Source organism: Mustela nigripes, chromosome 13 (genome assembly GCF_022355385.1).
Source record: "Mustela nigripes isolate SB6536 chromosome 13, MUSNIG.SB6536, whole genome shotgun sequence".
Taxonomy (NCBI): domain Eukaryota; kingdom Metazoa; phylum Chordata; class Mammalia; order Carnivora; family Mustelidae; genus Mustela; species Mustela nigripes.
The window spans coordinates 12,667,013-12,684,925 of record NC_081569.1 but is presented as its reverse complement, the minus strand read 5'-3'; the positions used below and the strand labels follow the sequence as shown (position 1 = coordinate 12,684,925).

Genomic DNA, 17,913 nt, shown 5'->3' with positions numbered 1-17,913 from the left:
TTGCCATTCTTTCTTTCCCTCTTTTTCTTTCTTCTCTTCTTCCTCCTCTTCCTCTCTTAATGTCTGTGGGCGCCTATGTGTGTGCATTAAATTGCTGGGATATCAATTATTTATCTTTTGAAAATATATATATTATTAAACATGTAAATCTCACCAATGAAATGCAAACTTAAATTTTCTGAAAGAGGTGTAGGAGACTGTGGCCACAGCCAATTTTTTAAGAGCAAAGCATATCCCATTCTCCAATTTTGCAAAGTAAAATTCTGATGGAAGGTTAACCTACAGTAATTTCCTTACCAAAATGGTAAGGACTTCAATGATTTCCAAGGAGAGCAGTTTCTGCTAAGGAACAGTTTACAAAAAAGTTTATAATTGCATGTACCTGGCTTCCGGCAGAGAAGAAATCTACCAGAGAAGAAAGTATCAGCAAATTCATACTTAGGGTTTTGTTGCTCTTTAAGCAAAAGACAAATGTTAGATAGTATTTCACTAACTGTTACTGTAACCCGATAAAGAACAGGTTTTAAGGGCTGATGTCAAAGCTTAAACACAAAAGCACAGACCATCATGATCATCGTATTTATGTCTTCATCACTATCAACATAAAGTTTGGATTAGAAAGATCCATCACCTGGGGCACCTAGCTGGCTCAGTCAGTTAAGTGACCGACTCCTGATACTGGCTAAGGTCATGATCTTGGAATCTGCTCCTTGTGAGACCATGCACTGGTGAGCTGAGTCTGCTTGGGATTCTCTCTCTCCCTCTACCCTACACCCTCCAACCCAACGTATGCATGCTCTCTCTCTGTCAAGTGAATAAATACTAAAAAAAAAAAAAAGAAAGAAAGAAAGAAAGAAAAGAAGAGAAGAGAAAGACCTACCACCTGTAAAAGAAGGGTCAGCCAGATGTATATGAAGTAAGTATACAGACTTTTGCTCCTCCAAGCCCCATTCTGAGTAGCAGGTCTTCAGACATATACAAAATCGTTCAAACATAAGACTTAAGGAAAAAATGTTCTTTTATTTCAAGAACATAATTCACAGCTACCATGCAGACATAGTTCACACTCATGAACTAAAACCTTAATTGTAAGGTTCATGACCACAAACATCACATAATAGACAAGTGTATAGGGGTTGAGCAGCATCCTCTGTTCTAATGAGCCACGAGGCCTTGGAAAAAATCATTTTACTGAATGTGAAGGGCCTCTAATTTAACATTCTATAGTTCCGTGTTTCTCCAGACTTAAAACAGTAGCCATGAGGGTCTCATTTTCAACACCTAGTAAGCTGAGAAGGGCATTTCTTTCTTTCTTTTTTTTTTTTTCTTGACAAAATGAAGTATCTTTGGCAAAAACTTGAAACAAAAATTTTTAAAACTTTGCTCAGAAATAGAAAAGTCATTTTAAAGAAACATACACATATACGAATTCAGGAAATAAATATAAATGTGTATATATTATTTATATATAATATATATATGGATCTGGGCTATATATATACACATATATACATATACATACATACATACATGAATGTACACACACACACACACACACACACACAGGGTACATATGAATTTGGACTACAAGAAAATCCCAGTGAGATTAAAAGTCAGCAAACATTGTACAGAAACATGGCTTAGGGGAGGACCTATTGAATTGGATATTAACTGTCTTTGCATCTTTTCAATCAAAGTGAGAGCTGCAATATCAGGCCACTGAATGTCTCCCCCACACCCCGAAATTAGCTGTTATTTAAAAAGCCAATGACACAACACTGAGAGAGGAGGAAAGGCAGCAAAACACACCTTCTGAAGTCATAAATCAAACGGCAAAAAGTACAATACAGCATAGTAAACCGTCACCAGACCACAAAGAAGGTTTCTCTCCATAAACATAGGATCAGGGAGCTGGAATGATTACCAGGCTCTCCTGTAACTGTCGCCTGTAGTGGGTCTAATTACAGGCTACAGGCTAAGGCAAGCATGCCCGCATCGCACATGGCAATAAAAGGGCCATCCACTTGCCAAGCCCAGCCAGACAACGGAGAGCACGTGCCACCTGATGGGGAGCCCCAAAGATCAGCCAGAGAGACTAATAAAAATGACAGCTTAGAAATAAATGACAAAGCTTGGACCACAAATAAAAAAAAAATTAAATTAAAAAAAAAAAAAAAGCAGCATCAAATTAGCCAGAAGTATAAGTGCTGAACATGGCTCTTCAACAGGTCCAAACCAAAGCGGGGAACCAGTTATAACTTTTCACACACACATTGGTGATTTTTCTCCCTCTCCTTCTCTTTTATTTCTAGATTTTTTTTTTCATTTTTGCATCATACAAAATGTTTGCACATCCAGGTGTCACATACAGAAACAGATGGAGAAAGAGGGGAAAAAAGCACTCAACTCTATGAGAATTTAAAATAAAATCCCGCTCCTTTGGGGGATGCTGATCTGGGTTAGAGATTTGCCAGCTCCTTCCCCCTTCCCCCCTGGTTCTCCAACTGCTGGCTGCCTTTTGGCCCTTTTGCTTTAGATCAGCACCACCCCCTTGGATGGGCAACATCAAGAGAAAGCTAGAAAAATGCATACTACACAAGGTTATGATGCAGCTGTTAGACTGTCTTTGGATTTTACCCTCTGATGGGGTCCCAGGCTGTCACGGTCAGAGGAGGAATTAGAATAAAAAGAAAGCAGTGTCTGATCATAGATGGTTTGTACTGGTTCTAACTCTCTCCCAAGAAGCGTTGATCAGAATCCTACTGTGTACACAACACGTAAGCCATTAAGGACATACGCAGAAGTAGAAAATGGGGCCTTTGTCATTGTGTAGCTCACAATCCTTCCAACATATGGCTACAATACACTGAATAAGCCCTTAGTGTTTTCACATTAACCTGAATTATTAGGTCATAGAAATAAAATTCCTCCATTTTTGATGTGAAAAATTAATTTATTAGATCAAACATGAGGAATGTTCAGAGCTTTAAAGACAGAGCCATGTGCTTGGCATTTGGTGATTCTATGCCCATGAATGAGCCCTAGAAAGAGTTGATGCGTGAACACCATAGAGTATTGTGTATAATACAATGATCTGCATTTCTGTCCTATCCTGGAACAGGTCTTCCCCAAGTCCTTACCTAACATCCTCCGTGATGAATCAGCAGCTATGTGCACGTACGTGTGCACCTGCTCTCATGAAGCCTCTGAGTTAGGAGAATACCACCACACCTACCAATAGTGATACCAGATAATAATCCCTACCCACTCTTATAACCCATTTCCTATTTTTTTTTTAAGATTTTATTTATTTGACAAAGAGAGATCACAAGTAGGCAGAGAGGCAAGCAGAGAGAGAGAGAGAGAGAGAGAGAGAGAGAGGAGGAAGCAGGCTCCCTGCCAAGCAGAGAGCCCGATGCGGGACTCGATCCCAGAACCCTGAGATCATGACCTGAGCCGAAGGCAGAGGCTTAACCCACTGAGACACCCAGGTGCCCCCCTCCATTTCCTATTTTTAAAATATTCCCTTGCATATTATCAAAGTTCATCTCCAAAGGACACATTTCATTTTTCTTATGGGGTGTGTCCATCATTAAATGGCACCGCTTTGGTTTCAACTTTAAGAGGAGGGCAGTGGAGAGTGGCAGGGAGGCAGGGAGGGGAGGTGGCAAGAGAAAAGGGGAGGGAGGCCGGGGAGAAGCTGGGAGGAGGGGTAGATGGATGAGGAGGAGGAAGGGAGAGAGGAATGAAGGGAGATGGGGGGAGAAGGGAGGCAGATAAGGGACTGGGGAGGACTTAGCATGACAGTTTCATCTTTGTATTTCAGTATCTAATAGTGCTTGAGATGCTGGACAATGGTTGTAGAAAGCGAGGGAGCGAATGAATGGGGCAAGCCTAAAGAGGGCACTAGCTGGGTCAAGGAGTGACATGACCTCCTGATCTCTTCTTTCTCTAAGATTAAGACCCTACAGTCAGGACCAAGTTCAAATTAACAGTAGGATATTTCTGGACAGTAGAGAACTAGACTGAATTCACTGAGAATCTGCAAAGGACGATGGCTCCCAACCAGAAAACTCACAGAAGGCAGAAAACGTGTGTGTGTGTGTGTGTGTGTGTGTGTATCCCTCAAGAAAGCTTAGAGGAGGCAGTAGGTAGAGACAAAAGCATTCCCATACAGAGCTGGCACCTGTCATACAAAAGTGAGAGTTAACCATTCGCTTGTTATCTAATGGGGCCATGTGAAGACCGGCAATGTATGTTCTTCTAGGAATTAAAAAAAAAAAAAATATCTCATGCTTACTAGTCAAATTGGGATGCTCCAAAATACCAAATGATTTCAGTTACCCTAGCTATGATTCTGTCTGAGAGTGCAATTCAATTACAAAGTTGAAAATATAAACATGAAAATATGCTAGAGTAGTTAAGAGTGTCCTTTTAAATTTTCAACAGATAATCTTTTAATGCAATTACTGTAATTTTATTAAATGGCATAATTAGTTAATGCCTGAGAAGTTGTCAATAGAAGGTGCAATTATGTTGTAAAAAATTATAATCACAATGTGTGATGATGGATTGTTCTGAGAAAAAAATGCTGAAAAACACCCTTTAAAATATTTTTGAAGGTATATTATGTAGTCCTCTGTGAAAGGAAGGCTTGGGAAATCATCTTATAAATGTTAAATAAAACAATAAATTGTCAAATAGTTTAAGCATTTTACACGATATATTTATACATTTTGTACACAGGTATATATGGATGCATTTAAAATGTCAAAAAATATCTTCTCCTCCAGACGAAGTGGTTATTGGAACTGGATTTTTTTTTTTTCAGCTTTAGAGAAATACTGTTAATCTTGAGCTCCAACCGCGCAAACACCTACTGAACAGGCAGTGAGGTCTGTTCTGCACATACAACTGACTTCTGGTGGAGATGGAAACACGGCCACCAAATGCTTAATCAAATGCAGGTGCATCAAGTTGTGAATAAATTGATGATAGAACTTAGAGAAGAAGTAAATCTTTTAGACACAGTTAATACATAAATATCAAAAGCATCGAGAAGACATGGACCAGCACTATTTTAAAAGTCTGATGTAAAAACAAAATTCCCATTATCGCTGTCATTTGTAGCAAAGTACATTCAACCTGAATATTCTTTAGACCACACAATGGATCCTGGACAGAAGTAATCCTCAAGATCTCATAAAAGGGCTAATTAAACTGTTTCCATAAAATGTTTCACGGAGAAACTTTGTATCTCCCAGATACCTTTGCTTCTTAGTCTCCTGTGTGTGTGTGTGTGTGTGTGTGTGTGTGTGTTTATTCACCCGTGTAGCATGTGGGTTGGAAGGGTCCATTCCGTTACTGTTGCTGTTGTTTGTAAGTTCGATGAGAAGTCATTTCACCTTTCTCAACATTCCAGGATCTCTCAAAGCTAAGAATCCCATGTATGCTAAATATGGAATTTCACTGAGAAAGTGGGGAACTGTATTTTTAACCTTATTGGAGAAGGAGAGGTTGATTGATGCTTTAAATTATGTCTCATATTACAGGCCCTGTCGACTCTGAAGAAGAAATTCTTCATTTTCTGACACTCAAAAAATTGAGGAAAAAAGTCACAGATGTTAAAACCATAGCTTTATGAAGATACCCATTGATATATGGTAGATTTAGATTACTTTTTAACATCAAACGTCCCAAGTAAAAATTTAATAAAATAAGGAATCCATCAATGCCCCACAGACTTGCCTCTCTTGAAGCAATAGGTGTGTGCCTGAAAGACTAGTAGAAAATTGAAGAAAAAAAAAATGCAATCCTTTTTTACAGCATTAGGAGAACTTTGCTATTTAAAATAATCTTCTGATGATGCCGTCTGTCAAGTAAATGCTTTTTTGTCATAAAAAAAAAAAAAAACAAAACACTTACTTTTGCCATAATGTAACTTTAGGTCTTTTCAAAGACAGTATTGGAATTTGTAAAATACATGTACCCAACAGAAAAATAAAACAAAAACCCTCTATAGATGACTGATTCTATGGTACAAACATCACAATGCAGAATTATCTTTGGAGAACAAATTCCATTTATCCTATCATTAAATAATGTATTTGTATTGAAACATGGGGATAGACTATAGAGTACCCCATTGCTCCCCACCACAAGAAATACGGATCTATCTCTTTCTACGATAGTTGTTGCCTTAAGACATTTTGAAGGAATGCACTAAGGTAGATAGATAGATAAATGTCCTTGTCTCTACTCTTATTCCTTATTTCGAATAACCTGGAATTCTCAAAAGGAATCTGGCAAAAGTATATAGTCTATCCATGACCCCCCTCATGTAGTTGTTTTCAGCCTTCATGCTCTCCATCATCTAAGAGCTTCCCCTGAAATGTGGGTAAAAATAACTCCGTCTTCAATTTGGGTCTCAGCCTGGAACCAGCCACTGAGATTTTCCAGACCATCCAGCTAGATTCCAAGGATGTCATGTGCATGTGATTCCCAGGGTCCGGGCTCTTCCACAGATATGGCACAGACATCTCCACCTTATGCCTCTTCAGTTCTGGCTCTATCTCTTGCCAATGTTAATGACCATGACTAAGAATTATTCCCACCCACATGATGAGGGATCCCCCTCCCCCAAAGCAACTTGGAAAAGGCTTAACTCCCATTCATTCCACCTAAACACATATCTGAAATGACCAGTGTCCTTGTCCCTAGAGTCATTATCATCTATTTAAGTACAAGGACCACAATTACTGCATTCTGAACATCAGTGAGAGGTAGTATAGCCCATTGGTTAAACACATGGACTCCAAAGCCTGATGGTCTGGGTTAATATCCCAGCTGGGCTTAAAAGCATATGAGCTCTGACACTCTCTTTAACCTCTATGGGTTCATTTTTCTCATCTGTACAAAGAAGGCAATAACTGGTACCTACATCAGCAGGTATTGGTGAGGACTAGACGAGGTAACATTTCCAAGAGGCTTTAGACAGCACTAGACACACAGTAAGCACCGAAACGTGAGCTCTTAAAGATCCCTAGAGGTGAAAGTCTGTGTCTGAAAATAGCCATGTGCAGGTCTATGAAACACCATGTGTAATTACAAATCCATTCACAGGGAAATACCCAGATGTGCTTCTTCTAAGCATGATTTTTAGTTACCCTTGGCCTCTGTCAATAAAGTGACATCTCCTATTAATTTGTTTTCCCATTGGAAAAGTTGAGAATAGGGACTCTGAGCAGAAAAAAGAAAATATATACATATTTAATTTATAATGAGTCAAGCTCAGAAAATGCCACAAAGTAAAATATCTAGAAAATCTGGAGGAAAGAGAAAGACTCAAGAGACAACAATGAGCAAGATATCCTGTTGTCTAACAAAACAGAAATCAAGCCTATAGACACATGCTTCGGAATGGCTCAACCCCTCTGAAAAAATCCAAATTTAATTTCTTACAACAATGAACTCAAGGTTGTAGGCAACATTCGCATAGCATGTTCCAGTGAATTAAAAACACTCTTCTCCGAGTGTTGGGAAGGAGTACAGTCCCCTGGGTAAGTGGAGAGGGTATTAATCCCAGGGTGGAGGGGCTTATGCCTGGACAGTCTAATAGATAAATTCACCCCATGTTTGTCCACCCACTTCTGACCAGACACCATGTGGACTTCTATCTTTATAGGCCACTTGTCTTTAACCCTGCTTTCAACATAAGATATATGAATATATCCTATCCACACCCATAGGAATCCTTAGAAAACGTATGCTTTGCTTACGTCTTAAAGTGAACAGCCACAGTACCCTCAACACGATCGTACAAGGTTCATGTTGTGTCTCATCTGAAAATAGAAACACTGACATGACATTAATAGGCTACTTTAAATTATCTGACAAAACATAAGAAAAAAAAAATCCTATAGTTTTGCCCTTAGCTTGTGCTGCTGGAGTCACTTCTAGGACCTTGGGAGGAAGACATAGCCCCACTGAGAACTGGCCCACCAGAAACACTTCTTTACCCACCTGTGCTGTGAGCCCTCAGGCACTATGGATCCTTCTTTTGAATACAGAAAGGCCTTCAAATGCAGTCCTATTACGTAGTAAAACCTCAGCCTGAGACTTTGCTTTAAATCACCACAAAATTCTTCGGCTCCTACAGCGCCAAGACAAGTGGGCGAAGCTTCAATGGTCGCACGGATGAATAAGGACCAGTAACAGCACCTTGTGCCTGGTGGGTCATAGGAGAGACTCAGGCTGTAGCCCTGAAGACAAACCCAGTGCTCTCCACAGGGCAGCAAGGAAAAGAAGCAGGGCTTTGGCATCACAGGAGCCCTTCCTTTCTCTGGCCCAGGTCACCTGAGGACCCAACACTTTGCAGAAAGATAACCCTTAATGCAGTTCCTCAGAGTCAGGGACACAGTACCACAGCCAGTGGTGGCCCTGAAGGATGAAACTAACCATCTGTACACCCTACAGGAGGCTAACATCAGAAGTAGGTAGGCAGGAGGTCGAAAAGCAAAAAGTTCTCTCCACAAATGAAGACTTAGATACCCATGGTCTTAAAATATAATAAGGGAGACTAATATACATACTTTCTTTTATTCTGAAAGTACCTTTTCTTTATATGCTCTTACTTTAGGAACAGACTTTTGGAATGACCATGATGATAACAGTCACGAAAGCAGTCTCTAGTAACATAACCCTTCATCTGCTCAGGGAGGGGCGAAACCACCTCTCTCTGTATCCGTAGTATCTCTGAGATCTGCCAAGGCTGGTCCAAGTAGACACGAGATAAACGTTCGGACACGGGATTTCAAATCAAAACTGGAAAGGGATACCTTGAAGGGAGCACTCCTCATTCTAGTACCTCCAGAGAAAAGGTGCACGCACGTTGCGTTCCTGGTTGACTGCACTTTCTCAGTGACGTCCAGTGGGAAACATCCCCCAGTAAACACACACACAGAGACAATGGAGACTCTCCCAAACCCATGTATCCTTGCAACATCATACTGTGGAGAACCAAAGAGGAGAGCCTTTATATGGATAATGGAAGAGCCTTTATCTTCAATTTTGGGGCCACAGTGATTTGAAAGGATGAAGCAGCCACTGCAGTCTGCTAGCCTAGGAATGTGTTTCCCGGCGTAGTGCCCCCCCAGGACGGACATGTGCCGGGACTGGGCGGTGGACCCATTGCCAATGCCCCCTTCCCATTGAGAAGTCCCCTCGAGTAGACGACCTATTTCTATTCATTTGTTCTAATCTTTCTTCAGATCAGGCCAACAGCCCATTAATCATTTCTGTCATTCCTTTACAGAAGTCCGTGCAATGGAGCTCTGTTTTTCTAAAAATCGCAGGGCCAGAAATTAAGCTCAAGAAAGAGGAAATCCTTTCCTCCTCAAAGGGGCTGGCTGCAGTGCTGACTGGAAGAAGCCACCGATGGTGTTGACTTTCCTCCTGTGCCCAGAATCACAAGAGAACATTCTGTGGAAAGTTTTGAAGAGAATTCAGGTGGGAAGTGCAGGTGGGGAGGCTGAGGAGGACGCCAACACGAAGTCCCCAGCTGAGGAGAACATTGAAAGAAAAAGAAGTAGATGAATAAATGCCAGACCAAGACAGATACGGATTAACAGCACTCTTATTTATGTTTTTATTAAGGCCAGTTGTTTTTAGCAGCTTCAGACCAAAGAAGAAGTATATTAAAAGTCCAGGTCACAGCCCTCATAGGCCCTCTACATCTTGAGGCAACGAAAATCTAAAATTAATGAAACCAAACAGAACGTTCTCCACGGCAAAGAAAAAGTCTCTTGTGGAGCTGATATAGTGTGTTTGTGATATGTGTAATAAGGAATAAAGATGGGAATGACCTTGAACGCACTGATATCTTAGGCTGATTTAAAGAAAAAATAATTAAAGATTGTATTTATTTATTTATTTGACAGAGAGACAGTGAGAGCGGGAACACAAAGCAGGGAGGGTGGGAGAAGCAGACTCCCCGCTGAGCAGGCAGCCCAATGCGGGCCTTGATCCCTGGACGCTGGGATCATGACCTAAGCTGAAGGCAGATGTCTAATGACTGAGCCACCCAAGCGTCCTTAATTTTTTTTTTTTTTAAATGAAGATGTGCCTATGAGGTTGGAGAAAGCATGGACAATTAAAAAAAAAAAAAGAAGAAAAACAGAGGCAGAAGATTCATGATTTACCGAAGATCCTGACTCAGAACCACTCACACATCCTGTTAGGCCTTATTGTGATCTTTGCAAAAATACAAAGGTTAATAGCATGATTTAAAAAAAGGGGGGGGGCAAGATTAGCAGTTGGGAGATATTTGATGTCTCTTTCCATGTCTGACACTACCAATCTCTTCAAGAACAAGTCCTTTTTACAAATGGCAGAGGGTGCCCGGAGGCCTAAGTTGAGGGCATGGCACCAACTTTCAAGTCGTTAAAAGAGTCCTGGGCTCTCAGAGGTTAACTTAGGTGGTTCTGAGAACGCTTGCAGCTCTTGCAAGAAGATTTTGTGGTTTTATTTCACTCCTAAGGATGGTTCACCAGAGAGAAGGAAGAATGCTCTGACTTACATTAGTCACTCCCTTCTGTGGTGTTGGGTCACCTTGTCATGTGACTCAAGTAGTTTGATAGAAATCAATGTTTTTATATCAAAGTCTGTGAAGATTTACTTAAATTATAAACAAGCAATTTCATCATGTGAGTCTTCAACCATCACTTTTTTCACAAAACACTGGCACTCACTGGGACAGAGGGAGAGAAATAGTAACAATGGAGGGACTACAGGGACACAGTTAATATAAAAACCACCCTGAATAAAGATACCTTTTTGAGTGGAAAAAAACATTTTACAAAAATATAGAATTGAGGTCTGTAAACTTACTGAGAGATAGTGTCTGAGGAAGCTTTGGGTAACTGAAGGGATTTCCAAGGGTAAATCTGCTGTACGTACAGTCTTAGACATCTACCTAGTCACCTACGCTGTAGTATATTTCAGAAAGATACACAGATGGATATCATTTATATTTTGAAGTTTCCTTACAGGTGTGAACTTCGGCTGCATTCAATGTGTAGAATCCTGCATCATGTGTGTAAAATAAAACTCATCTGCGTTTGGATTTGAGACTCAAACACAAATAATTTGAACATAAAATCGAGGCTTACCACAAATGCAACGGCACTTCTCCCCGTGGATTCCCACTGGAAGCAGCTTTTAAGGAACTGTATTGTATTCCACATTGCCATGGTGATTCTTTTCACACGGTCTATATCCCTCGATAAGATCTAATAAAAAGAATGGAAAATAAGGAACGAGATTGAAATACTCTAAATATTCTCTTTAGATCAGGCGGCTCCGTCATTTAAGTTATAGTCTGCATAGCTGCCAATTAAAAAAAAAAAAAATAGACAGGAAAAATTCCTCATGCTTTTTCTAAAATTCTTCCTAAAACACCATCATCCACAGAAGGAAAAAAATACAATGCACTTTGTAGCTCTTTTGATGGAGAGTAGCCTGTTTCAATAATATTCAGGACAAAACCGAGCTGGCAAAAGCTACGGAAGCAAGGCATTTGGGGTGGTGTGTGTATGTGTCTGTGTGTGTGTGTATGTGAGAGAGAGAGAGAGAGCTTATTAGTTTAGAAGGAAATGGATGGATTTTTGTAGAAACTAGATGTACAAGTATTCTAGCTCATAGAGTCTAGAAGGAAAAGACTACAGGAAAGTCTAATTCTGGGAGGAGAATCCAGCTCTCCCAACTCTTAGCTGTGCAGCCTCCAACCAGTTTCCTAACCTCTCTGGTCCTATAGGATGGGGTTGATCTTAGTATTTACCTTGTGGACACTTTGAAAGGTGCCTGCCATGGGTAAGGATCTCAAGTACCTGCATCATAATTCAACATAAGCTCAAAGTGTGTAAAAATCTGGAAACATGCTGAGGTGAAAGACATGTGGGGAAGGTCCTAACAGACCTGAGGATCTCAGCCCTAAATCCCCTGGAGCTCTCAGAGCCCAAAGCCACCCCCTGCGGAGGTCGTGCTTGGCAAAGTAAATGTCCTTTCTCCCAGTTGTAGGCAGATTCATTTCAACTTGCTTGCAAAGCAGCCAGCCCAGAGACTCCAACCGCAGGTTTTAACTTTCAAGAAAATAGGGCACAAGGCAGTAGTAATAATAATAATAATAATAATAAAAATAATAAAAGACGTTTACTCAGATTACACCGAATAAATATTACACTCAATGTTATGGCAGACCAAAACAAAACACGGGGATGCTCCCTTCAGAAGACATTCCAGGCCTTTCCCAAGTGTGCCCAGAAGTTCATGGGAAACAAAAGGGTGAGGAGATGCGTTTATATTTAACGGCTTTATGTCATCCACAGCTGCTCACCCCACAGGAAGTGGTGGAAGTAATAAACACTTTAAAAAGGGGACACTTTGTTCTTTGTTACACAACTGAGGAGGGACAATAGGTACTGAGTGAAATCCTGGGCTGCTTCAGAGTAAGACAGGGAGGGACTCTGAAAAGAAATATAAAGGTCATGTTAAAAAAATGCAAAACGTCCCCTACTGGGCCCTGATCATCCCTTTTTGTTGAACCGATGAGAGGGGGATTAAGGGAAACCAGCAGAGGGAGAGAGTTGACCCAGAATGCGGTAAAATGCCAACACATTCCAAATGTGTAGACAGTACAAAAATGGTAGGAGCATCATGAGGGATCTTGAGGCTAGAGAACCCTAAGATCTGCTGGGCTGAGGCAGTTAAGGCCTCCCTGGGCAGAGCACCTCCCTGTGACCTTGACAGGACAGAGGCGGAAAGGGCCTTAACTGATTGAGGCTAGCAGGGTGAGCTGAGTCAGTCTACAGCCGCTGCTGGCACTAGGAATGTTCCTTGACAGAATGACGCAGGAGATGAACAGAGGGGTGACACCTTCTCCTTCATCCAACATTTAGTTTTCAGTCCGTCCCTTCTTATCCTGCTGACTGAGGTCCTTGTTCTGGGACAGACGGGGAGAGGCCCAGGAAGGAGTGGAGATGGGGAGAAGCTGAGAGAATTGGGGGGTGGGGGAGAGAAGGAGGGAGAAAGGGAAGGAGAGGGACATGGAGGGGCAGAGAGAGAAAGGGAGGGGGAAGGGGGAGGAGGAGAAGGAAGGGAGGGGAGGGGGGAGGAGGAGAGAGATGCTAAGTGAGGACAAATAAGCACTTCCGGTGCTGAGTGTATCAGGGCCCCTTTAAAGGGTACCCACCTACCTTCTTGGACAGCTTGCGGGTATCTTCAACAAAGCGCTTTTCTTTGGGAGTAAAAGTCCTAATACTTGCTTTGACCTAGAAAGACATCATTGTTTAGAAAAAAAAAAAAAAAAAAAAAGAGAGAGAGCATTTAAATGGACTTCATTCTTCTCTTTTTCTTGTTAATGACTGGGAAGAATGTGGAAACCAATATCTTCTGACCCTCAGGCCTTTGGCAGGGAGCTGAGGTGACAGAGGACACCCCTTAATGTGTTCTTGGGGATCTCATTTCCCCAGCACACTGGGGTAGGTCAGACTGGATCCAGGGGAACGCCAAGACTGTTGCAACCACTTTGCAAATCAGTGGAGGTATTTTAAAACCCCTGCGCTGGTTGAGTTCAGGAGGCTCTAGAACCAGTTTCAAAGCAATAAAACTGCATTCCCGTCAAGGTTTTGAACCATTTTTTCACCTTGTCTGTGAAAATCAGTTTCCTGCTTTTAAGAACATCTTTCCACAGAGAATCCCATTTCCTCTCAATTCTATGGAAAAATAAGTAGATGAATCGTGTGAGACCCATTTTGTGGGGGATAAACTGAGGCTCAGAGAGATTTTCTGGCTTGTCCCAATCACTGTACTGAGGAAAAGCTCAAAGAATAAAATTCAAGTCCCTCTCCACTCCACTGGATGGACAACTGGGAAATGGCACTAACATATTTTCTCGATAATGCTCTCTTCCCTAAAACTTGGGTTTTACCTGTGTACACAGACTATGTATACAAGTGTGGCCAGAAGAAAACAGGAAATGCAGGGTCACGGACAGTACAAGATGCCCAGAGGATTTCCTCGAAGGGAAAGCGAACTCAATGGTAATGGTAAGGATGTAACATCACCATCTCCATACTGGAGGCTAAAAATATAATAATGTCCCCGCCGTTGATTTTATGAATAATTCCTTAAATACACTGCAGAGTGTATTTACTCCTATGCAGAGTAGCATAGGAATCACTGCAGAATCAGAAAGACATGGATCTGTATGCTGACTCACCCATTTATGAGTAAATCAGCTCTCGTATTTAATTCCATTGGCTCATCATAAAATGGCATTAACGATACCTATTTACCAGGTTTATTGGGAGGATTAAATGCAATAATGTCAGAGCCTGGCCCATTGTAGGTGGCCACTAAATGGCAGCCATTCTTATAAATACCATAAAAACTCCATTACCCTACATTCATTTATACCGCTAACTGGATTAACCCGCGTGCTCCTTTGCCTTTCTGGAACCGGCGGCTGATACCACGGCATATGCACGGTCACAGCTAAGTAGGCCACATCTCTGCACATGAAGGAATCTCCTCTCCCAACAATCAAATCACATGCCCACCGAGAATCAGCTGTGTTAACTCCCAATCTGGTTTCTGCCGGTTTTGCCCATTATTATAATTCCATATTTTAATCAAGTATCCTATAAATCATTGAAATCCAAGCATGGACCCCAAGACTTGAAATCTGGGTCGCTCTAGAAAGCCTTGATAAAGGTCAGTCCCTAAAAAGATAATGAGGTAATGATTTTATGGGGAAAAAACAGTCTGGAAAATTCTATACTCAGATTGTTTTGGATCTTTAAATTAGATGTCCACTTAAAATAAAAAAACAATACTGAAAGTAGATATTATTATCGATGTTATGAGTGTATTTATGCAAGGAACAGGTTACAAAACTAAACATAATAAATCCATGCTATAAAAAACAGATTTTATGCCCATAGCTAAAGATGGGCAAAAGATTATCTACATATTTTATAGTAAACTGAAGATTGAAGAGAGGTTTTAAAAACTCCTCCTTCAACTGTAGTTTCCAAATGAGTAACTACTTCTCTTGATAGTGTTGGATAGCAAGACATCTACCGTAACAACGAAATAACACGTCAGGAGGTTGAAAATACCTACCTCTGTCTGACTGCCAGCTGTGACCTTCAAGATTACTGGAAATAAAGCTGACAAATTTCTCTTTTTCTTTTCTTTTCTTTTTTTTTTTTTTTTTTTTACTTTTTTGTTTTGTTTTGTTTTTCCTTGACATTTGGATGTCCTGGGAATTAAATACCATCATTTCTACTGACTCAAGGGGATTAATACCAGTTAAAAACTGGATTGTCCCGCACTGCTTCTAGAGTCGAAGTTCAAAACCCTCTTCTCTCTCTCTAGTGGCAACATGTCTGAAACATTTTACATGGATCTGAGATTTGAGTCTCACCAGGCTGGTCATCTTTTACTCTAGGTAGAGAGAAGCTGGGAGGTATGTTTGGTCCAGCTAGACTCACCGGGTTATATATGAGGTCCATTTCCAAGTAAATAGCTCCTTTAAAAGCTTGTTCTAAATCTTTATTCTTCAACACGTAGCAATTTGGTTGTCCATCTCGAATCTGTCATAAACAACAGATAAAACACCAAATTTCTAGGGGGCTTAAACTGGCAAAGCTGAGACCGTACAAAGCACACACAGATGAAACAGATATGCAGCAAATATTAAACCCATCATACATCAACTTTAAATTCTAGAATGCTATTAAACTGGTAAGAGGATAAAGTAACAATCAACAGGGTAAAACTGGGTTATTAAAGGAAAATCAGTGGTACAAATTTTTAGTAGGTCTACATGGGCTTTCCTTCAAAAATCCCAGAGGTTATACATTTTCATTTATTAAACATGATAAATATTCTACAAAATTCCTGGCCAGTACTTCTCAAGATTGCCAAGGTCATGGGAAAAAGGAAAGAGTCGGAAGCTGTCACAGTTCAGAAGACAGAAGGAGATAAGATGATTAAGTGCGATGTGGTAGCCTGGCTTGGATTCCAGAACAGAAAAAAAAAGACATTAGTGGAAAAACTGGTAATATCCAAATAAAGACTGAAGTTTAGTTAACGGTAATGCCCAATGTCCGTTTTCTTTTTTTAGTTTTGACAAATGTACCATGGCAATGTGAAGAGTTAACGTTGGGGGAAACAAGGTGAGGGGTATATAGGAACTCTAAATTATCCCTGCAACTTTCCTATAAACCTAAAATTATCCCAAAATAAAGAGGTAATTAAAATGTTTTTAAGAAAGGAATAAAGGAACTAATTTTAAGAAAACAGTGTTTCACAGCCATGGAGCAATGCAAATTGAACCCAGGAGCGTAGCTGAAGGTGAGGTCAACATCCAAAGATATTTACAGTGCACCAAACACTGAGAAGTTTTCAAAATAAGTAAGTTCCTCTGATAGCTTCTCTCAGCCAGCAGGTCACATCACTTCCACATCCTAATCTGCCCGTGGACCCCCATGCGTAAGGCATCCCAGAAAAATACCTCCTGTACCATTTTGGAAACGATGTGGGTCCCCTCAAAGTGTTCTCTTTCCAGATTTGAGAGCAGCCATGCTTTTATGAGTTCACAGCTCTCTATGTATTGATTAAACTTTTGTTACTTATAAGAAGCACCCTTGTTAACTCCCAAAGGACATCGGCAAACCTTGAACTGATCAAAAGCTCCATTCGGGATTATAATGATTAAAGATTTGAAATAACATAGGAAATTTGAAGGCATGAAATTTGAGCCATATTTTAACTGACTATTGCTGTCACTTCAAGCATTCAGCATAAGTGTTCTTATAAACAGTGGTGGAAATGAGTTGAATAAGTCATGAGGGAAACAGAGCCATTCCACTTTACAAGGGAGAGGTCACCTTCCTTCCCAAAGTCACCCCACCTCTCAGATTGAATAGGTTTTAAACAGAAAGATGGTTTTCCTGGCCAGTGGCTTAGAGGAAGGGGGTGCCCCATAAAGACCTGGTTTCCTTCCTAAACGGTGTCCAAACAGGATTCTGAGCTTCCTCTTTTATCCACAGTCTCACTTAATAAATTGTGGGTGTTAAAGTTGAAAGAAATAAATACAAAAACAGCATGACAATTTGCCAACCTGACTTCATTCCAGTTTAGCTGTGCCTCAACCCACAGTCATTATACTGTTATCTTAAAATTTCCATGATTTCTTCAGGGTGAGGAAAGGTCAACAGCTGAACATGAAGTATCAGTAGAAAAAAATAAATTTTATAGTAATTTTTTTTTTGTTTTTGATTTTTTTGGTAAACGATCTTTTCCTCTTTTTCAGTGTCCTAGTATTGTGTCAGCAAAACACAGAATCCACCCAGGGACACTAAATCCGTTATTAAAGCTAGAGATACCACATAGGCTATTGTGTTGAGTACTTCCATATAATATTATCTTAAAATTTGTCTATTTTAAGTTTACACATTTGTGAAAAGTTTGAAAAATTACAGGAAGAAAAAAACCAAAAGTCCCTATGAACTTCCAGAAATATCACAATTCCTTCCCCCGCATAGAAATTAGAAAGGAATTTAACATGTATCCTGTCTCAATTTGTATTGAGAATTTATATTCATAAATAAGCCCTTGAAAAAAGTAATTTGAATTTTTGGCCTGCATGAAACTGTGTTTTACAACCTCACTTGGTATCTCTCAAAGTGATTTTTTTTTTTTTTTTAAGATTTATTTGTCAGAGAGAGAGAGGTAGAGAGAGCGAGCACAGGCAGACAGAATGGCAGACAAAGGCAGAAGGAGAAGCAGGCTCCCTGCCGAGCAAGAAGCCTGATGTGGGACTCAATCCCAGGACGTTGGGATCATGAC

The 17,913-nt window shown here is 40.5% G+C and overlaps 1 protein-coding gene across 1 annotated transcript in view; it reads right to left on the bottom strand.

Moving 5' to 3' along the window:
• The window catches only part of MCTP2 (multiple C2 and transmembrane domain containing 2), a 122,526-nt gene that overhangs the window by 43,967 nt on the left and 60,646 nt on the right, over positions 1 to 17,913 (bottom strand). Inside the window, 3 exon segments of the mRNA XM_059371633.1 lie at positions 11,169 to 11,288; positions 13,251 to 13,325; positions 15,552 to 15,653. Coding sequence (XP_059227616.1) covers positions 11,169 to 11,288; positions 13,251 to 13,325; positions 15,552 to 15,653 — 297 coding nt within the window.